At 29.6% G+C, this 23080-nt stretch overlaps 4 protein-coding genes across 27 annotated transcripts; 2 read left to right on the top strand and 2 right to left on the bottom strand.

Annotated features, from left to right (window-relative positions):
* The first annotated feature begins 88 nt into the window (after window positions 1-88).
* Window positions 89-4650, top strand: LOC127067114 (guanine nucleotide-binding protein G(i) subunit alpha). 3 transcript variants are annotated; one of them, XM_051001682.1, is made up of 4 exons: window positions 89-590; window positions 1428-1612; window positions 1710-1996; window positions 2077-4650. In XM_051001682.1, the coding sequence occupies exons 1-4, from the start codon at window positions 470-472 to the stop codon at window positions 2552-2554; spliced, it is 1071 nt and encodes a 356-aa protein (XP_050857639.1). In that variant the 5' UTR covers window positions 89-469; the 3' UTR covers window positions 2555-4650. The 3 variants fall into 3 exon arrangements, with proteins under 3 accessions (XP_050857639.1, XP_050857642.1, XP_050857641.1); XM_051001685.1 differs by lacking the exon at window positions 89-590 and adding an exon at window positions 839-1325; XM_051001684.1 differs by lacking the exon at window positions 89-590 and adding an exon at window positions 839-1341.
* On the bottom strand, window positions 2711-9766 carry LOC127067104 (synaptojanin-1). Of its 2 annotated transcripts, none has more exons than XM_051001634.1 (7): window positions 9518-9766; window positions 8938-9295; window positions 8695-8859; window positions 7458-8512; window positions 6818-7389; window positions 6501-6675; window positions 2711-6424 (listed from the first exon to the last, which is right to left on the bottom strand). In XM_051001634.1, the coding sequence occupies exons 1-7, from the start codon at window positions 9642-9644 to the stop codon at window positions 5418-5420; spliced, it is 3459 nt and encodes a 1152-aa protein (XP_050857591.1). In that variant the 5' UTR covers window positions 9645-9766; the 3' UTR covers window positions 2711-5417. The 2 variants fall into 2 exon arrangements, with proteins under 2 accessions (XP_050857591.1, XP_050857592.1); XM_051001635.1 differs by having other exon boundaries at window positions 2711-6412.
* A 474-nt stretch (window positions 9767-10240) lies between these two features.
* On the top strand, window positions 10241-20943 carry LOC127067105 (potential E3 ubiquitin-protein ligase ariadne-2). 21 transcript variants are annotated; one of them, XR_007782553.1, is made up of 17 exons: window positions 13837-16051; window positions 16148-16321; window positions 16395-16530; window positions 16614-16672; window positions 16772-17002; window positions 17099-17340; window positions 17427-17778; window positions 17844-18008; window positions 18073-18321; window positions 18414-18725; window positions 18796-18923; window positions 18995-19079; window positions 19138-19391; window positions 19489-19905; window positions 20086-20150; window positions 20293-20427; window positions 20507-20653. XR_007782553.1 is itself a non-coding variant. In XM_051001638.1 (17 exons), the coding sequence occupies exons 1-17, from the start codon at window positions 15956-15958 to the stop codon at window positions 20637-20639; spliced, it is 3090 nt and encodes a 1029-aa protein (XP_050857595.1). In that variant the 5' UTR covers window positions 13837-15955; the 3' UTR covers window positions 20640-20943. The 21 variants fall into 21 exon arrangements, 18 of the variants coding, with proteins under 18 accessions (XP_050857608.1, XP_050857604.1, XP_050857603.1 ...); XM_051001638.1 differs by having other exon boundaries at window positions 17844-17969; window positions 20293-20323; window positions 20507-20943; XM_051001637.1 differs by having other exon boundaries at window positions 20293-20323; window positions 20507-20943.
* On the bottom strand, window positions 20792-23075 carry LOC127067113 (GATA zinc finger domain-containing protein 14-like). The gene is made up of 4 exons (XM_051001681.1): window positions 22438-23075; window positions 22182-22330; window positions 22042-22096; window positions 20792-21957 (listed from the first exon to the last, which is right to left on the bottom strand). Exons 2-4 carry the CDS (start codon window positions 22197-22199, stop codon window positions 20792-20794), a joined length of 1239 nt encoding a protein of 412 aa, XP_050857638.1. The 5' UTR covers window positions 22200-22330; window positions 22438-23075.
* Window positions 23076-23080: the final 5 nt, after the last annotated feature.

Raw genomic sequence — 23080 nt, 5'->3', positions numbered from 1 at the left:
CGAATCTGGATAACCAATTGCAACGTTCGTATGATCACACGACCAATCGCAGTGACGTTTACTAAGTTGGTGTATAAGCGATGAAATGAAATCATTCCGGATCTCGCGGGATCTGGCATCAAAGTCATAAGGGCCGTAGAAAGTAGTGTCAATAAATGCGAAGAAAGGGCACCGGTCTTTTCACGTTTACTATCATTGCGTTTTTCTAACGTTACGGGAGAAGTGATTTAGTTAGTCGAGAACTCCTTCGCGTATTAACTCGTGAAACGTTTGTCAAAGTTTTTTAATCGTTGCGTATATGCAGGCGGAACCGCGTGCGGGCGGTTCCCACGCGTCCGTGCAACAAGTGTCAGACGGTAGCGGCCGATTATAACGGACAAATATAACTAATCGAAAGACACGTGTTATAAACGCGATCAGTGCATGGTGTTTATTGTTTATCCAGTGCATATTTCAAATCCCGGTGAGGATGGGCTGTGCTGTAAGCACCACCGGAGACAAAGAAGCCGCTGAAAGGTCCAAGAAAATCGACAAGGATCTGAGGGCCGATGGCGAGCGAGCCGCCAGTGAGGTCAAGCTCCTCTTGCTCGGTAAGTTTCTTCTTTTAATCTTTTCTAAATATTTCATTGTTTTATCGATCAAATTATCCTCTGATTACAAACCGTTTTTGTTTCTACGAATTCGATGCGTGTCTTTATTCGACTGAGATAATCAGCCATTGATCCATTGAAAAGGGATATATATGATTTCGTGTATACAATACAATCTTTTTCTTTGACATGATTATTAATATTCTCATAAAAAAAAAAGATGAATATCATATGTCCTTATTTCAATGTTAAAATATTTGTTATATATTACATAGAGTTGTCGATGTCTCACTGTTGTATATATGTCAAACCACTATTTACGCTTTTCCTTGAAACGTGCCGCGTAATCATTCTCGAGAGATGCATCATCTCTGAAATCCGATTCACATTTTTTTTCTCTTCGACAATTAACGAATCTCCACGACGATTTAATTGTTGAAGATAAATAGAAGTATTTTTCGATTGCCGCGACGTTAGTGCGCATGTCATATATATTTCTTATACTTGTTGCATTCGTTAGACGTATATAATTTCGTCAGAGTTAAAATATAAATACGTATATACATAACACATACACACACATACGCGCGCGCGCGCGTATCCATAAAAAATGTATTCTCTTTCTCGAAAAATTTTCGAACAAAATTCGAATAAAATATTCAAAGAAGATTATAGTATAGACAATACATAAAAAAAATGTTACGTGTATGACTACATAAACATGAAATCATAAATGTAATTTTTATCTTATGTCAGTGGTTTTACAAACTATGTTGAAATAACAGTGTAAATAATTGTCATACCATAAAATCCTACTTTTGATTATTTATTTTTAAGGAGCTGGAGAATCTGGTAAATCTACAATAGTAAAACAGATGAAAATAATTCATGAAACTGGCTATAGTAAAGAAGAATGTGAACAATATAAGCCAGTAGTATATAGTAACGCAATACAAAGTTTAATGGCAATAATCAGAGCTATGGGGCAATTAAGAATTGATTTTGCTGATTCTAGTAAGGCAGTAAGTATTACGTTAAAAAGGGTAATCTCAGTTATTTTTTTCATTTGTTTGTTACGAGTACAACTAATCTTAAAAATCTATAATAATCGTGCATTAGGATATAGCCCGACAATTCTTCACCCTAGCTTCAGCAGCAGAAGAAGGTGAACTTACAGGAGAGTTAGTATTGTTAATGAAGAGACTGTGGCAAGATGCAGGTGTACAACTTTGTTTCACACGTAGTAGAGAATATCAATTGAACGATTCGGCTGCATATTATCTAAATGCTCTGGATCGTATAGCACAACCTAATTATATTCCTACTCAGCAAGACGTTCTTAGAACACGTGTGAAAACTACAGGAATTGTGGAAACTCATTTTTCATTTAAAGGATTACATTTCAAGTACGTTATTCGTTAATTATAATCGTATTATAAATTAATCATTGGTGTGATAGCTTGGTATGTCTTTTGTAATTTAACAGAATGTTTGATGTCGGTGGTCAACGGTCAGAGAGAAAAAAATGGATACACTGTTTTGAGGGTGTTACAGCCATTATTTTTTGTGTTGCTCTCAGTGGTTATGATTTGGTCCTTGCAGAGGATGAAGAAATGAATAGAATGATTGAATCGATGAAGCTATTTGATTCCATATGCAATAGCAAGTGGTTTGTTGAGACGTCAATCATACTGTTCCTTAACAAAAAGGATCTTTTTGAAGAAAAAATTGCTAGAAGTCCGTTAACCATTTGTTTCCCGGATTATAAAGGTGCTAACACTTATGAGGAATGTGCATCTTATATTCAAATGAAATTCGAAAATTTAAATAAAAGGAAAGATCAGAAACAAATTTATACACATTTCACATGTGCCACAGATACATCTAATATACAATTTGTATTCGATGCTGTGACCGACGTCATAATTAAGAATAATTTAAGCAATTGTGGATTATTAAGCTAAGTGTTGCAATACTCCATTATTTTATAAAATGTAAAAAAATCTTTCCAAATATTGGAAACACAACGATCAATTTATAGACATGACAAAAAAGAGACTGTATTAAAACTGTAAAGAAAGGGAGGGGAAAACAGTTTATTATCATGTAAACACATGTACTAATCTCATAAGACTTTTACTTTGACATCTCATTAACATTTAGTATATCCTATATTCTTTTTTATTAGGTATTTCCTTACTGGATCCCGTACTTTTTAACACAGCATCCTTTTTTTCTATATTATTATATGCTGACAATGAATCGCTTTTCGTTTCATCTGAATTTAATTTCGAATAATGCGCGCAACGATATACAGTATGTGTACACAAACACACACGCACACACACACACATATCACACTTGAAATTGTAAATTTATAATCAATCTGGATTTGTAAGAATCGATTTTTTTTCTTCATCTACAAAAAGATAAAGCGTGCAGACGGAAGATCTCTTAATTTTTTATTCATTGTATTTAAGATCGATCAGGATCTAGTTAGTTATTAATTTAAGACTCTTCGCAAGTCAACAATGAATTTTGCATTGATTTATTTAAACATAATCATGTAAGTTGAAATAATATCAATGCATCATTCCAATATATTGTCGTGCTACAAATGAATGCTGTGCGAAATTAATTTAAAGTTATGGAACGCGAAAACACAATCGTTATGTGATTTAGTGCGCAACAGTTCTTCCCCTTAAAAATTTAAATATCTTCGGTAAACTATCTTGTGAATTAAGAGAAAGTACAAGAAACTCGTATCATTAACTACGTATAGCGTAACAAGAAAGAATTTTAATTTTAAATGAGAAATGATGTATATATTAAAATGCATCCACATATTATTCGTTATAAACTGTTGCTAGGATCGGGATAGTCTTTTGTACTCTTGACGTATCCGCGGTGCATTGTCATTCGTTGAGTCATTCTTGTACTTTCCGTTTCTGATGTCATCAACAATCTAAAATGATTGAAATGTGGCTCGTAAGAATCGTTATGGGATATATTCGTTTTTGTACATAATTTATTTGCTAAAAGGGATTAATGTGTTATAACTAAAAGCATACTCTTCCGGATTTGTGTTCACAGCCATTTACATTGATTTACACATGATCTTAGTTTTTGTGACAGGCACAGCGCTTTGTGTTTACAATATATTTATATATATATATATTCGTCACACACACATAAATTTCGCGAAAACATTTTTTTATATATCATTCTACAATGTATAAAGTAAAGGGACCAATTTTATATCTCCGTTTAACAAGAGCACAAATAAATCAATTGGCATCAAAATCGAAGGACGGTTATGTGCTACTTAGATAAATAAAATTTCTTTTTTTTTATGAAACAATATTAATTCATTACTGTTAATATCCATTAAGTGTAGTACTGCAAATTAGTTGCAGCTTCAAATATTTTATAATTAAAATTCTAAGCTATAACTACAATAATAAAAATTCGATATCGATATATTTCGATGTTTTAGGAATGTTTCAATTCTTTTTTTAAAAATGTAATTATTATTTCAGAGATAACAAAAAACTATATAAACACGTACGCTTTATACCCATCGAATAATTTTTTATGGAATTTCATAATGACGACGTCTTTCTTTTTTTTTGTTATTAAAATTACATCAAAATTGTCTTTCTTTTTAACAAAAATATTTTAGATTAATATTCGATCATGTGATTTATTTTGGAAGATGTTCCCAGTTTTATTAAGCACTGTCTGTTAAAAAAAAAAAAAAACATATTGGAAAAATGTAAGTTACGATGGAAAAAATGATTAGAACATATAAAAATACTTTTAAATGATGTTTCTAAAAATATTATTTTACTTTCAGAAGGAGAAAATAGTTTATAAATGTGGGAACGAAATTTTTTTTGTCTACTCGTTTAAGTGTCTCTTCGTGTTGCTACTTATCGGTAAGCAAGGAATCTTAATTTTGTACTACTTTGACAATAGCTATCTTTATAACATCGAACAACATATATGCATTCGGCGGTATACAAAGCTGAATAATGAGAATTACATTTCATCTTAAGTTACAACGCATCTCTATTTTATTGCCCTTTTTTCATTGTATATACTTTCTCCATAGATAAATTAACAACTGTTTCCTATAAAATTCATAAAGTAGTTCTCTATTTTGCAACATTTGAGATACATCAAGCGATGTCTCGCTCGAGCTAATAGAATCTACAACATATTCCATGGGTTTTATTACGAATTATGCGCTATAATTTAAGCGTAACATTGTATATCGTACCATTGTTTCATATGTCAAACATGCTATATATATTTTATTTTTAAATAATTCTCTAGTTCTCTCATAAACAGAAATTTTTTCAGAAATTATCTCATGATCCTTGTATTTGTATCTAGCCATTAAAATTTTACTTATTTTCCGTTTACTTTGTAAACAACATATAATCGTTATAAACACAAAGGTCATGAATAATAATCAAAGATCATAGATATACGACGATCTTATGGAATCACTTAATCATTATTTTGCAGAAGGATTCGAACTAATAAAATGGTACAGTAACAAGCACTTCCTACTGATATTTTGTATACAAATAAAGAACTGGTCCTAGCCACGAAATAGATTTGGAAGTTTTATCGCGGCATCGAGAGAGAGAGAGAGAGAGAGAGAGAGAGAGAGAGAGAGAGAGAGAGAGAGTGATGACTCTTACGGAAGCAAAAGAGAACTTTGCCTTGTTTTTATCTCATTTCTCTATTTAGTGTCATAAATATTTATATGTAAGATGACAATAATACTCTAAATGAAGACTAACATAAACTCTGTCTTTAATGTGGATTTCTCGCTGGAATAGGTGGACCACCTGATGTTCTTGCTGGAACTGGTGGTGGAACCGACGATGTAGGCAAGCTAGGTGGGGCATGCTGAGGTGGAGGAATTTGTCTTTGCGGTAATGGAGGAGGTATAGAACTAATACATTTGCTCGATGATTCTTGGCAAGGATCAGTACGTGGTAATGGCGGTGGTGGTCTAGTTGGAGCAGGATAATTAGGAAATCCATCTAATATTTCTTCGTAAATTGCAGATTCCGGAGACGATCTTTCCACTTGATCGGATTCGGCTCTATCCTTAACTGGCGTCGTGGAAAATTGATTAGGTAATACGCTAAATACACCTGCGTGCGGAATTTGTTTTTTCTCTTGGTATGGACTTTTAGGCGGTTGAGATGGTCTGCCTGGTGGAGCTGGCCTAGGTGGTGGTGTAACACCATTTGTATTTCCTTTACTAGCCGATGGGTGTTCGGTAATTCCTAATTGCTCTAATTTTGGCAAAGAAGTTTTCGAAACAGGCGAGAAAGCACTAGGCTGCGATGCCGTAGTATTGCTACAAATTTCTATTTCTTTCTCAATGAGTTGCATCCAATTAGGTGACTTTAATGTTAAAGTTAACGCTTGGCCGCAGACGTGTGTCATTCCTTTTTTTGCAGCAGCCAAAGCGCATTGTCCATCTCTAAAGGTGACCCAAATTGTTTCTCCAACGAATCTCACGAGAATCACTTCGCCGATATGAGACAGATCTTGAACCAAAGCCATCATAACGTTACTATCGAACGCGCTATCAGCATCTTCCGTCTCATCTACCGTTTTTACTATTATCGTTCCATCCGGTGGGCCTAAATCTTCGATTACTTCTTTGAATACGTGTTCCCTTTGTTGTGGTTCGACACGATGAACCTCTACGTCGATAATAGCAATAACAGGTCTATGATCGCTTTGTTTTAATTCTGCTCTACCGTAATAAATAAGCTTTCCTGGATACCAATCTGTAGGAGAATCTAGGGGCACAGTTTTAACAGAATTACCCAGAGCTTATGTAGAATGTTCTTGTTAGTTGTATTCTTTCACACTCACCAATATCAGGTATTTGCTTTCTTCGTTTCCAAAGAACTCTATCCGTCCATGCAGGCTGACGGCATTTTTCACTGGTGTCATAGTCGTCGGAAAAGAGATCATACTTGTATGTAGGAGGAAATGTAATGGATCCTTCCAAAAAGTTTTTGAACACATTACCCTGTTCCTGTTGTACCTGTTCGAAAAGCGAATGCGAGTAATACCTACAATTACGAGAATAAATCGACCGAAGAATTGCAAGCTACTATTAAAATCAAATTGTGTCATATCGTTCTAGATAATTTGCGTATATTTAGAAAAATGTTTAAGGTTTTTACTTTTAATTGGTCATACTGCAGTATTTGATCAATTTCATTCCTCTTGATCATTTCCTTCATTTCGTCTTTATCCATGTCAACTCTGTAATTAAAATCTCCGCACCAAAATACGTAATCGTGAGTATTTAGTGTTCTACCCATAGGGAACGTTATTTTTCTCGTTATTTCTGCGTAATCGGCGTTGCGTTCAGTAACTTGAGATTGGCCAGCAGCAAAATGGGCGCATACAAAACATAAAGATGTAGAATATAAGACACATCGTATAGCTGCCGCACCTTTATTACCCGTAGCACCACCTAAACCTGTTTTCACACAGTCTACTGCAACATCTCTCAAGTAAGGAGCATGTTCAGGCCGTATAAATAAATACAAACAAACTCCAACTAATTGTTGATATGTAACAAGAACATATTCGGTATCTCTTGATAATACTTTTTGTAATTCTTCTGCCCAAGCTTTTGCGTTGTCAGAACTAGCTGCCATAATATTACTAGCATTTAAATCTACTATTTCTTCAAATCCAATTGCAAATACATCCACGGGTATATTATCATATTCAACAGATACCAATGCTGAAAATATTATTGAAAAATGTATATATAATCGTAACATTAGATTTAATATATCTATCTATACTTACACGATGAATAACGTGGAGCATCTAATAACCAATCAGAAAGTAAAATATCTTTATGCGATACGCTTCGAAAATGTTTACCACCGTTCACGTTATAAGTACCAACGCTTATTCTAAGCTTCATTGTTGTCACATATTCATTATATCTTTTACACATTTCTCTCAATACACTTGGCGGAGCGTGTAACATATTAGATGGTAATAATAATCGAGCTCTATCAGCTATCTCTGTATTTAATGTAGAACCTAAGAGCAAAATATCTATAGCTTCCTGCTTACTCGAATCCAAAAGATTATTTTGTATCGTTCTAGCGGCAGATCTTGCTCCATCTAATAATTTCGAGCTTCCTTGTATCGCGCCTGTTCCAGCATATATTTTACTGACTTCATTGCCATTATATATCCACATTTGACGGAAAACTTCCTCGAATCTTGATACCATTTGTTGTTTTTCAAGTAGTTTTAATAAACTCAATTGCTGTGCTAGCAATTCTAATGCAAAAAAAGTTTGTACACAGTTAGTTCTGTCCAAGCAATCTAAGCAATTAGTACGAATTGTACCAGTTTGTTCAAGTATTACATTTTTTCCAGCAGCATAAAATAAGGAAAAGGACTCTAAGTACTTTTCCACTTTAGCTTTTAGTTTGGAGAGATTCTTCATGTTTCCACCTCTACACTCCTGGTGATAATCAAATAATATGTGTGGTACATCTTTGTGTTCTGACATATTGTGATGTGTTTGAAATAATTGACTTAACATTGCTTCCCCCTCTTTACTACCAATGAGACTGGAGCCCAGAAGATTTACTATCACTTGTTGTCCATACCTTTGCTTAATCATAGTTAAATGTCTATCAAAAGCTGGTTTTGAAGCTTCAAATCCTCGGGATATTTTAACTTTATGCGAACCAACTTGTATTCCAGGTTGTTCCCAAAATAAAGGAACCGATCCTCTAGTCTGTATATAAGATGTTACTTCATTATCCAAATAAATAGTTTGTTCGGTTTCCACAAAATTAGCTACGTGTCCATCATCATTGGTCCCTCTAACGTTAAATCTATATAAAGGCATAAAAAGAAATTATTTTTTCTAGAGTATATATAGATATATATATATATATATATATATATATACAGGAAACAAAAAATTATAATGAAATCAAATTTAATACGGTATTAAAATATTTCTACTATCATTGTACATAGACTTTATTATAGCATTGTCGATCGATATACGTACCTAGTACCTGCTCTTTCACAACTTAATCTTGATACAAGAACTGCGCGAGCTTGTCTGTGGCCCACGTAAACAGTACGAATTTCTACGCTGCCACACATTGCTTTAAGTAACCATTGACTCGTATCTACTCCATATCTTAACAGATGAATGTGTAACATTCGATTCCTATTTGTTAGACAAAAATATTTTTCTTTTTATTCGATTAAAAACAAATAGTTTATACTAATATAAAATCTATTTTACCAAAAAAATCTATTATCTGTGGTTGTTGATTTACTTCTTTTTTGGGCACTGAGTGTGATATCAAGGCATTCTTGTTGCCCAGCTGTCCAAGAAAAATAAAATGTACCGGAATTAAGAAATTTCCTAACTTCTGAAACGCGATCTTCATTTCCTTGACTATAATGTAAAGGAACAAAATGTGATTGTGTGATTCGGAAGATTTCGGTTTCACCAATTTTACCAACTGAGAAGCAACCGGTAACAAGGACAAGATAAAGTAAAGTGTTTTCTCCTGCATTTAATTGTAACACTCCTAAACATCCATAGGCATCTAACAATTTTGTATATTGTCCTTTTAAGGATTCTGTTTCTTGAAGAGCTGGAAAAAAGGTCGAAGAAGAGATATATAACAATCGATTTATTCGGAAAAAAGAGACGATTAATTCGGTTAGACACGAATTACAATACGAAGATGTTAGTTTTAAAAATGAAAAATGATAGCATCGTGAAAAACGAATATTTGTTATTAAAACTATACTCTCTCTTTCTCTTACTTCCTTTCTCTACGTAATTAGAAAATTAATAAACGTTATATACTTACAAAGTACAGCGACAGCCTGAGATTCAAATAAAACAGTTTCTTTATGATTTCGACGTTCTAACAAAAGGGAATGTGGACTAGGTGGTTTTAATTTTTCGTATACGCGAAAACCTTTGCCCATCGCCATTGTGTTGTGGCGATGTTTTTAAATATTTGACAAATAAGTTATCCGTTCAATTCTAAATGACAGCGCTTCTGTCATACCACTACTGTGATCATAAGCCGCAACTCCCACTCGAGATATCGTTTCTACATCGACCAAAAATTCGAAGATCGTTCGACCAATCTCGTTTTTCCTTTCTTCGATTAATACTCGAACGCCATCTATCGCAATATTGTTTTTACTATATAAAAATCGAAGTTAGGAACATATATATCGATTGTATAAGATTATTATATATCCAGATATATACATACATACATACATACATATATATATATATATATATATATATATATATATATAAACATACACATATTATAACATATTTTGACGAAATTTTAATTTATTATAAAGTTAAATCATCTTATAGAAAAATTTTTCCAATTAAAAACAAATTAAATATACTGGCTATAAAATTAGCTGTACAAAAGAACTTTTATTACTTTCTTGTGTATATATATATATATACACAATATAACATATATACATATGTATATATATATATATATATATATATATATATATATACTCGAAGCATATATATTTAAAAATACATCTTGTTCTACATTAGTAGGATTCATAGAATAAATTCATAGAACGATCGAAAGCTAAACTAACAAAATCATCAAAATCATGATCCGATCATTGCTTACAGTGTATTACGTGTATGTGTATGTGTCTATGTTCTATATAGTCGCTTGAGGAGTAGTATTCTCTTTCATAGCGACGCAATGTTACATACATCGCGCGTTTAAAGGTGTTTGTGTGTGTGTGTGTGTATCTTTTTTAAAACACTTTAGAAAGGCACCAAAGTTATAGAGCTTCGTATTTTTCATTAAATTAACAACAATTATTTTTTGTTCCTCCAGTTCTGTAAGATCAATCAATTTTTTTTTATTTATTTATCATCTTTCATTACTATAGAAGAAATTAAATTTTAATCACGTTATTGTTAAAAAAAATATATATATATAAACATAACAGAAAGAGAGATACAGAGAAAGAGATAAACGAATTCTTCGAATGTAAGGAAAATCGAATGTAATAAAAAATGTAAACGTTAATTACGCAGGATAAAACAGATCTCGACGATTAGTTACTAGTATATATTCTTGTTTTCTCTTGCGTACGCGCACGCTGTGAATGAAGAGAGCGTAGTAAGAAAAGAAGTAATCCTGTTCTCGTAAATTCTTGTAAATACATCAAACTGATGTGAATTATCGTATGAGAAAAATCGAATGATGAATTTTTGACATTGTCAAAAAGAAAAAAAAAGGATTCAAAAGATTACGAAGATCGAGAAGAGAATCTAGAATAAAAGTATATAAGCACGCTTCGTCTCGCTGTCGTATTGTATAAGGTTAAAGCGTGTTTCAAAAAAAAATGCTATGAACTCAATAGAGGTATGTACCTGCGTGTAATACATTATACGATTTTCTTTTCTTTTTTTTTTTTCTTCATTTCTTTACGATCGTGAACAATGTATATCTTTCTCAATGTATATACACTCTTTATACGTTTCTCTCTTTACTCATACTTAAACAACCTCAGCTGTTTGATGTCAGGTGATTTTGACATACTTATCCCTATCTACCTTCGGATTTTACTTGAATCATCTGTTACGAGTAGTCTAACACAAGCATTGAAACGGATCTGATGAGCCTACGTGCTAGTGTGCGTTACTCCTTATAAGACAAATTAAAATAAAATCTTTCGATACTATTCTCGCCTTATATACAACGTAAAGAAACATAAATATATACACGTTTTTATTTGGTCGTAGATATTTTCCCACGAGCTAGTTACTACTAATCGTAAATCAAGTTACAAAGATACACGAGTCCGTTGTTAGTCGATGATATAGACAGCTTAAACCTTCATAAAATTCTTAAGAAAACGATTAATCATTATAAACGCGGCATTATTACGATTTTATTTCAACATATCTGGATATCTAAATATATATTTGTGTCTGAATAAATTTATTCTTGAACTCTCACAAATTGAGATTATTATGAAAATTTATTTATTATTATTTTCATCTCATTTTTAATGTACTTGATTGAAATCATCAGTGTGAAAATAATAATACCATTCTGAGGTTATAAAAATAAATCATTGATTTGATCTTGTAATTGATATGATTTAATAATGTTACAAGTTTGTAAAAATATTTGGAAAATTTATTCATATGTTTTTTTATATGTTTATAGTTGTAAATGTGATCTGTGTTATTCAATTGTAAAGTAATACAGTTATAATTGTGTATATAGATGTCAGGCGAAGAATATGACAGTGAAATGGATTACTCGGATTCAGACTGTGGAGACCCAGGTTATGAAGATTATTATAATGTACAACCATGGGGTGGTGAAGTAGATAATGATGTTGATCCAGATCAAAATAGGAGGGATCCAGAGTATGCCATTTATGATTGTTTAAGAGTTGACGAGGTAGAAAGGCTTTTGAATGAAAATGTGGAAGTACTGAGCAACAGTCTACGTATAACACCGTCCTTAGCCAAAGTATTATTACACGCACAGAATTGGGCACTGCAAGATATTATTTCGAAATATCGTACCAATGCTTCCAACTTATTGATCACTTCGAAAATTAGACCGGTGCCTTTGGTGGATTCTACGTCAGGAATAAAAAGTCTAAAGGGTGGATTGTGTTCTGTGTGTGTAACTATTCATTCTGCTGATAAATTTTCTACTCTTATGTGTGGTCATTCTTTTTGCAAAGACTGTTGGTGTATGCATTTTGAAGTACAAATAACACAAGGTATATCTACTGGTAAGTTATGGAGTCGATTATTTGCAAAATAATGAAAATTTAGTTCTATAAATAAGCTTCATAATAAATGTTAATTGTTCGAAGGAATAAGTTGCATGGCACAAGACTGTGACGTTTTAGTACCAGAAGACTTTGTCTTATCTTTGCTCACTAAGCCTAACATGAGAGAAAGGTATCAACAATTTGCTTTTTGTGATTATGTAAAATCTCATCCACAGTTGAGATTTTGTCCTGGTCCAAATTGCCAAATAGTCATGCGTTCGAAAGAACAACGAGCTAAAAGAGTTATGTGTTCTTCTTGTAAAACTGTATTTTGGTATGCATATTTGGTTCTATCTGTTATAAATAATATATTTGGGTACATATATATATTTTTTTATAAATAGTAATTATTGTTTTCATGGTTCAGTTTTCGATGTGGTATGGATTATCATGCTCCTACTGACTGTAACACAATTAAAAAGTGGTTAACAAAATGTGCAGATGATTCAGAAACAGCAAACTATATTAGTGCTCATACCAAAGATGTAAGAGTCTAAAATTAATTGCATTAACCCATTTATGCATACATAATTTTTTCATATTAATTTCGTGTATTTTAGTGTCCAAAATGTCATATTTGTATAGAAAAAAATGGTGGTTGTAATCATATGCAGTGTTATAACTGTAAGCATGATTTTTGTTGGATGTGTCTCGGTGATTGGAAAGCACATGGAAGTGAATATTATGAATGTTCACGTTATAAGGAGAATCCTAATATAGCGCATGAAAGTGTTCATGCCCAAGCAAGGGAAGCACTTAAAAAATATTTACATTATTATGAAAGGGTAAGCTTATATCATTTATTAGTAATATCAATATCATAATATCAACATCATTATCTGTTATCAACAAGAAATTCATTATAGTGGGAAAATCATAGTAAATCTCTTAAACTAGAAGAACAAACTTTAGAGGGTATAAAAATGAGAATTAATAAAAAAGTTATGACAGCAAGTGGTACATGGATAGATTGGCAACATTTGTTTGAAGCTGCATCACTTTTAGCTCGCTGTCGTTATACTTTACAATATACATATCCTTATGCTTATTACATGGAACCTGGTCCAAGAAAAGAACTTGTGAGAACTTAGCAATTTATAAAAAATTCTTCTAATAAATAAGCTTGAAGTTTTGAATGAATCATTTCTTTCTATTTTAATAGTTCGAATACCAGCAAGCACAATTGGAAGCAGAAATAGAAAATCTTTCATGGAAGATAGAACGAGCTGAAACAACGGATCGCGGTGATTTGGAAAATCAAATGGATATTGCCGAGAAACGTCGCGTTACTTTATTAAAGGACTTTCTCGAGGTATAACTATTAATTAAATAAGATTTATTTTACAAATGTCACAGATTCTCTCTCTTAGGTCTTTCTAAAATGTCAACATCACTAGTTTTGATTTTTGAAATATGGATACGTATGTATAGTAATGATAGATCAAAACTTCCTGCGCTTTTAAGTTTCATGTCTCTAAAGACGTGATTCAATATGCAAAGAGCAGTCTTCCTGATAAGGAACACTTTTACGGTTTGCAGAGGTTAAGTATAGTATATGTTTAGAAATTATTATAAGTTAGCCGAAAAGGATATTTATTCTCTCATTATTCTTTTCATTCGATAAAGATCATTTTTTTTTCCCAAAAGAAGATATAAAATAATACCATAATAAAAGCATGACACGTGTGCGAAATATGGAAACATTATTTTAAATATTGGCTTGATAACAACATCCAATCTTATAAATTTTGGAATGATTGATATTCTTGATGGAAATATGAAAAGAAATAAAAATACGAACGTCTGGCGCGTAATAATTTAAAAAAAAAATATAAAAAATATATGCTTGAAAAATTACAAGTAGTTCCTTTTCATAGCCAAAAAGTATTTCCAAATGTAATCTGTATTGTTGTCACGTGTATACGTTCAAAAAAATCATTTATTGTCACATGATATTGAATTTTAGATTTATACCATAATTTTTATTTTATTTTATTTTTTTTCTTTTTTTATACATTCATTTCATTTTTTAATTTGTTGTCACAAGTATTTTTATTCTTAAGATATGTTATATACATAAATGACTGTAGCCTAAGTACACCGGTGCAAGCGAATAGCACTGGTCGCTGTGTACATACTATGATGACGTGTAAAAGAATATGACATTTTCTATGATTAGTATTAAGCCATATGCAACGACGAAATATATTCGAAAAAAGATTAACTGTAATTGAAAAGATTCACATTTTTTAAAAAAATTATTTAGATTAGGTAATTCTCTATAGATAACAAGAAACAAAAAAAAAAGAAGAAATTGAATCTTTGTTAAAAACTTCATGATCAGTGCGCAAAATGAATGTAATACGATAATTAATATGTCTCATTAAGGTAAATAAACCTTCATAAAAGACATTGGAAGGTAATATAAATATATATAATTATTATGCTTTTTCTAAGTTCTAACAAAATCCTTAATAACCCGTGATCCTCGACAAATTTTAATGTTAGTCAAAATAACAACTATTTCTTTTTTTTAAATTCGATATATATACGTTCATGTGTGTGTGTGCGTGTGCTGTGTATAACTTTCTAGGAGGTAAGTACAATCATATCAATATAAATATATTTATTTATTTTAAATTATTCGTAATATAATATTTCTTATTTATTAAATTACGATTCGTTCAATAGATTTTAAAATCAATGTACTTTTTTCTTAGGGACTTCGTATGCAGCAACCTCCATATAGTAAGACATAGGTAATCAATATTGCGATCATATAATCAGATTATTTAATATCGTAAATATTATCAAATTAATTAATTGCATATTATTGTCATTATACTGTAATTTTATTTTGATGTATATATATATATAAACACACACACACACATACACATGTATAAAAACGTTTTATATAAATAAAATGTTTCATTTGACATGTAAAAAAAAAAAAATTAATATATACTGTTTTTATCGAAAGATGAGATATTGAACAATTGTTTTATCTGTATGAATATAATATTTATATAAAAAAACTATTTAGAAAAAAATTAGATTAACTCTAATATTAATTTTGCACGATATATACGTTATTTTATTCTTACTATTTCTTTTATCTCATTAAGGTTTCTACTCATTAACGTTTCTACTGGATACGTAACAATAACAATAACAATGTGTTTACATAAACGATAAAATGTTTCTTTACGTTTGTCATCGGCGTGTAACCGAAGTATTATCGATCAGTAATGTCGTTGCATAAATTCAATTCCTTATACGACGATTACTCTTCTGAGAATACACAACATGTGCCTTATGTGGAAGAAGAATTATATTCTTTTAATATATAATATAGAAAAAATATAAAAAATATAAGCAACTTTTAATAATTAAATATATCTCTGAATCCGAGAATATATTTGTTTATTATCAAGATGTGTAATGATGGATCAAGTGATCATGATTGTCAGCAACTAAAAAAAGGATTTTATAGAAATTTCTTCGAACTCGATCAAACAAATACTAATGAGGTTATTTATCAAATTTATTTGAAATAATATATATATATGTGCTTTGTTATATTAATGTTTTGATATTATTTATTTTTATTCTATATATTTTTATAGTTTCTTCTAAATCGTAATTTTAATAGTACTGCGGGAAAATTAATCGAAGAAGCCAATAAAGTTGTTGTTAAAAATTTAGAGGATTCTATAATCATGAACAAATCTTTTGTTATGGGACCAAGTAAACAAATTTTACTAAGCTACAAATTTGGAAATGCTATAAAATTTTTTGAAGTAGGTATTTCTTTAAAATAAATTTGAAACTAACAAAGAAATATCCAGGAGATTATTTATTTATTATTTTTAGTTATGGAACAAATATATACCTGATCGTATAAAAACATGTAAAGAGTACAAAATCTTAACGCTTAAATTACATGTATATTTTGTCATTTTACCTAAATCTATGTTAATTTTAATCCAACAAAAAAATCATAATAAAGGTAATAAGAAACTTTTATTTTTTTATGTACAAATTTAGAATATTTTAAAAGATATATTAACATTAGTTTATTTTTTAATTTAGACAAAAACACACCTGCAGCAGCCTCTACTAAAGAGGATTCTTCTTTCTTAGAAATAGAGGTAATGAAATTATATGCTTGAAAAAAACTTGTTTGTTTTATTATATTGCATTTCATTAATAAGAATAAAATTCTAATAACAATCGTTAATGATAAACAGAAGCATACAACCAAACTTGAAAAAGATTTTAACAAAAATATGACAAGGCTACAGCAATATTTGTCTACAGATGGTAAAGAATTAAAATATGAAACTCAATTAAGAGCATTCTTTGCATTACCTTATATAGAAGATCCATTGTCTGATCCATTATTTCGTGAAATACTTAATAAATCTTGGACAGAAAAATTATCTATACATTTGCAAGAATTTATTGCAAAGTATGTACAGGTAAATAATATGAATCTATGGTATATCTGTGTGATCCAAAATAAGACAAAAAAATCTATATAATAAAAATTGCAAATTTTATTAAATTTTTTATAGGATAGTGAAAAGAATGAAGAAATTATGGATAATTACATTGAATCAAGTAAGATGTCTGAGATTGATATAACTACTTCAACAATTCCTTGTAAAATATCTAATACAGATAATTCAGAAAAAATTGTTACCAAAAATAATGTACCAATTAAGCCGAATGACAGAGATGTACCTGACTTTTTAGAAGATAAAAGTGAAGAACAACTTAATATTTCTTATGAAAGAAAATATAATATGGAATCAAAGTAAGCTTAATTTAAACTAAAAATGTTACTAAAAAATTTCGATATAATTAACTCACTTTTACAATCAACTTTTTAATTTTCTGCAGAGGTACACAGACACAGAGTAATTTAATAAAAGATTATCCACAGTATTATTTAGTAGAAAACACAGATCATCAAAATATTTATAGACACAATCCAAAATTAATACCATATAATCAAGAATTAGCATTAACAAAATCCCATTTATATAATCTTCATTCTAATCATAAAAAATTAAAATCTCGATTTCATAAATTACATGGAGATTATCATAAACTTCTAAGTATAGCTGCAGAGTTAACAGCAGTTCTTGAAAATTCAGTAAAAGGTCAACCTGTGGATCTACAAGGAATGTTAGAATCTTGTATGAAAATATTTCCAGATTTATTTAATCAAAACATAAGAGATGAATTTCAAGTATGTAATTTCAAGAATTTTACTAAGATACATATTTTATGTACTACATTTTTATTTATTTTTAGGTAAAAGTACAACAGTCCAATGATACAAATAAACGAGATAATATGCAGCCTAATTTTAATATCATTAATATATCACCAAAGTTGTTAGATTTTAAAAAGATTAAATTACATTTAATAAATGGAAACGTAAAGACAAAATTACTTCTCTTGCAAGCATTACGATGGGTAACAGATATACCTTACGTAGTTTTAAAGCAATACACATAATAAATAGAATATATTTTTATAGAAAATTACTTTAAGTCAACCTGGAGAACGTGATGAAGCTATACACGAATATATAAGTAGAGATTTATTAGGATTACATGGTCAGATTGCCAGTGATAATGGAAGATCAATTTTACCGTATTTATTAACACCAGAAAATGTTCCAATGCCACATCCATTGCAACAATCTGCAGCTAGATTGTTAAATACTTTTGCTTCCTTACAATGTGGTAGAGATTATTTATCCATGGATTCATCTATAGTTAGGGTGGTATGTAATATCTTGATTAAAGTGTATTAAATTTACATTAATATTTATATATGTGAAAGTTTACAGAAGTTACAATGTAATAAATGTGTTAGATATTTAATTGCCTCAATGACAACTACCACGATGGAATAGATTCTCTCACTTATGACATGACACTGTCTACTTTACAAAAATTATCATTGCGCAAGCAGCAAAGACTATATATGATAGATAGTGGACTGCTGGAATGGTTGGTTTATCATCTACATAATGAAAGTAATACAATGAGTTTTTATAGATTAAAATATGCAACAGCTCTTTTGATGAATTTATCATTGCATAAACAAGCTCAAATTAGAATATCTACAACAGCATCATTACTTATATCAACTCTTATAATGCTTCTGGCAGTTGATCATCCTTCTGTGAGTAGATCAATCTAATATGAATAATAATTTTTTCAAGTATATTATTAATTAATTATTTATATTATAGGTATCACCGTATGTTAATGGAGCATTAAATAATTTTCTTGTAAATGATCAAATAAATAATGAAGCAAAACATGTAAATCTTTCATCTATATTAGAACAATTATGTAAGAATAAAATTGGAGAAATGAGGTATAAGGAAAAAATGATAATTCTATGATGTTAAGATAGAATAATTTTTTATATAATTAATAATATTTCAGGAAATATCTGGAACACATTTTGAAAGTACACAAACGTGAATGTACTATTGACATAGAAGATGAAACAATTTCAGATAATGATAATGTAGGTATACTCTTAGAATCACAATAATTATATTTCTAAGTAATATTAAAATTTGTAGGAAGAATTTGATGTATTGGAAAATGAATTAGAGGAGGATGATCCTGTTAAAAATCATAAAGCAGAATTATATGGGGAAGTATTGTTGTCAACATGTTACATGATTACACCAGATTTATTTCAGAAAGAATCTATAGTTATTGATAAAGTCTTGGCAAAATCCTCTGATACAAAATTACTGCCTGTACAAAGCAATAAGAAACATAATCAATCTTGTAGTAATACTAGTTTGACATTACTTGAACATGTTCCAAGGTATTTCTGATTGCAATTTTTATTTCATATAATTATAGATTTTATATTTGACTATAAGTTTATATTGATTTATTTTGATTTTAATTGATTAATAAAGATCCACATGGAAAGAAAAAAGAGAAAAAAGCAAAGATAAATTAGTTAATCAAAATAATAGTATGTTGAAATTATCTAAAAGCAAAATAGTCCCAAATAAAAAACGTACAAATAATTTTGACAATACTTCACAAACAATAAAATTGTCTAGTGAATCTAATATGATTTGTTATAAACATACTGAAAAAATTGTGTCAGATAATGTATCAAACAATCTTGGTGAAAATATGACAAATTTAGCTTGTGTATCTAAAAAACATAATACAGTGAATGTACAATATGCAGAAGAAGAAAAACAAAATGACAAAGGATTGACTAATCCAAATTCTAAAAAAATGAGCACATTTAAGCAAAATTATTTAAAGAAAACTGTGACCGATGATCTTACAGTATATTTATATGAAAATCAAACTTCCAAGTGTGTCAATAATCAAATAAAAATTATCAAGTTGATATGATGTAAAACTCTGAAATATTTTTTTTTTAATTTATTATATATTATTATATTACATCATATCACTTTAAATTATATATTTTTATTATTACCTCTATTATTAATATAATATTTTTTTCTTTTTTTTTTTTTTTCTTTTTTTAGAGAAAGTAGTACAATGACAATATCATCTTCAATGACTTTAGAATCTGCACAAGAAAATAAAAAAGGTATGGTTGTTATATTTTTTAATAATATTTATATATATATAACTTAAAAAAAAATATCGTAGATCTTATATATTATCATATATTAGATGTATAATAATTATAATATACAACAATGACGTACAAATTTGGATTGTGTTTACAGAACTAGAAAACTTCAGCAGTATTGCATCATTGTGAGTGAGAAATAATGAAATCATTATAAATTTTGTTTTTGTACATTTTTTGACATTATAAATTCCACGATTTTACGTATATGAATTGTCTCCTTAAGTTGAAGGTTCTTTATTTCATATTTTATTAAGTAAAATATTTATTATAAAAATATTCTTAATCGCTAAGTCTTAATCATTTTGTAGGAATAACATAAACAATGATGACGACAAATTACTTGATAATGCTACCAATGCAATCAAATTTAAATGCTATAAAGAAGAAGAAGCATTCTTGGCTAAACCAAAAATTTCAAGAACGCCTCCTTGCTTACATTAATGTGCATGCGTGCGTATAACACGACTGAAAATATGAAACTATAAACAAATGATAGCGAATAATAAAAATTCAATTACTTAACAAAAAATTTATTTTAAATTTTATAAAAAATAAATTTTTTTTAACAGTTTTTCGATCAAGAGTACGTAGATTTACGTAGCAAATGCATTTGTTCTCATACTGTCTGTATATTCAGTATTTCTATTATATAATTCAGAAGATTCAGAATCATCATAATTATTGTTAATATTGTCATTATTATGACTGAAATTTAGCGAATGAATAGATACTGGATTATTCCGTGGCCTATTTAAGAAATTATTACGTTTTTTTTTATAACCTCTATTTACATCACCTTTAGTATTAGGATAAAATCTTGTAGAATAAACATATCTAGGATAAATACTGGAGCCACCAATTTTAATTATTATTGCTTTCCCATTATCTTTTGCATAACTATTAGGAAGATGATTATTCTTATGTCCCTTTATTATATGATTTAAATTACTCTTAGAAGGATGAGTGGATGAGTATTTGATTCCTCTATAATTAACTGGTCTTTCCAACTTATAAAAATTAATTTTTTTACCATGTGTGTTAGAATTATAATTATTTGATACAGAGGTTGGTAAATCAGCAAAAGATATGTCTTGGTTTTGAATTAAACCTTGATTTTGATCTTTGATCTTATGATCTTGCATATAAAATATATCAGGTGAAAATATATTTAATGCATCATCTTCGTAATTATATTTTCCTTTGGAATTAAATGTATTACCTCTTTGTTTTCCATAGAATTGTTGATGATCATTATTGATATAAGTATCATCTACCATAGATGTGTCAGAACCTTGTTCGTATCTTATAGGAGCATACGATGATGGGACTCCAGTAGAATAGCTTCCAGATATAAAATCAGTATGAGAAGATCCTTTCTGATGGTGATCATTTGAATATTGAGATGAATCTAGATGTCTGTATTTTCCAGAATCAAACTCTGTATTGTTACTATTACTAGAGTATTTTTGAAAATGATAAGGTAGATGTTCTTTTATAAGATTCAAATTGTTATTATGATTTTCATAATTTGTGTCCATATGTCCTGGCAATCTATTATCAGTCGAATGAGTAAGTAAAGGTAAATTACTGACTTCAAGATTCGCTTTATTTATTCTGCCATTAAATGCATAATCCCTTTCTTGATTTTCTATATCGTAATTATTAATATTTTTTTGGTTTATGTTATCTCCAGGCATAAACCTTCCATTGAAAATATGTTTGTTAGGTTCAAATCTATCATCCGGTTTAAAATAGTAATCTATAAAAATTATTTGTTAAATTAATTTATTATTAATATTAGACATTGATAAAATAATCGATTAGTAAACAAAAAAATACATACTGCCAGTGGATGCTGCTGTATGAACCATAAGGATAGAACACGTGAATATTCTATACTACAAAAATAATAATCTTATAATATACTTATTTTATTGAGAAGAAAAAAATATTTGTATGTATCGATATTATTTGTCTACTTACCAATCTTGTTTTTGGCATCTTGATAAGAATTAATTATGGAATAAAAAGTTTAAAAGTATAGTTCTTTACTAACTAAGATGGAACTGCACACACTGATGTACAAATCTGCTGCTTACTGTTTTATACCTCTTGAGAGATGTCCCTCCTTCCTAGAAAGGTAAAAGCGATCTTGAAGTACACATATTGATGGGACACCGGATGGGTCTTGACCATACAGAGCATAGAGAGTAAGAGTTAGCTTGTCTTAATTCTTTACTTTTACAAGTTCTCAGTAATAGGTCAGTAAGATAATTGTTACTACATATTTATCCTTTATCTTATACTATATTTTTGTTACATTATATATTTTCAAAAAATTGTTTTTTTTTCCAATAGTAAAATTTGTATTTTCTTATAGCTTATACTTTGCCCACACAATATACGTGTATATATTCGTTAATTTTCTTTCAAATACTTTCTAGTGTATGTGCATGCAGGCACGTATGCATTTAAGTGCATGCTGTTTGAAAATTGATCAAGTCAATTTGAATAGAGCGCGTTTTACTACGTTTCGATACTACTAAAAAACGAAATCGATATGTGACTTTGATGTTATCTCTCTTTTAATCCTAAACGAACGATGAATTATAAAATTTTTATTGGAAACAATTTCTAAATCAATATGTCAGAATAGATAGAACGTAAAATTAACAGAAAGAACCGGATCAAATGATGTGTCGTTTTTTTGCATCACTCTATGACTTTCTTTCTCGGAGTGTGTTAGATATTTGAATGCAAAAAATAGAATATAGACAGCAGTAGCATGAAGAAGTAGCATAGAAAGTAAAATGATAATGGAAAGTAGACACTAGTTAATAGTAAACTTGTTGTTACTTGTTAAAGAAAACCGAGTTGCAATG

The sequence above is a fragment of the Vespula vulgaris genome, chromosome 10, assembly GCF_905475345.1.
Source record: "Vespula vulgaris chromosome 10, iyVesVulg1.1, whole genome shotgun sequence".
Classification (NCBI taxonomy): Eukaryota; Metazoa; Arthropoda; class Insecta; order Hymenoptera; family Vespidae; genus Vespula; species Vespula vulgaris.
The sequence above is the reverse complement of the archived record's forward strand: the minus strand, read 5'-3'. Positions and strand labels throughout refer to the sequence as shown.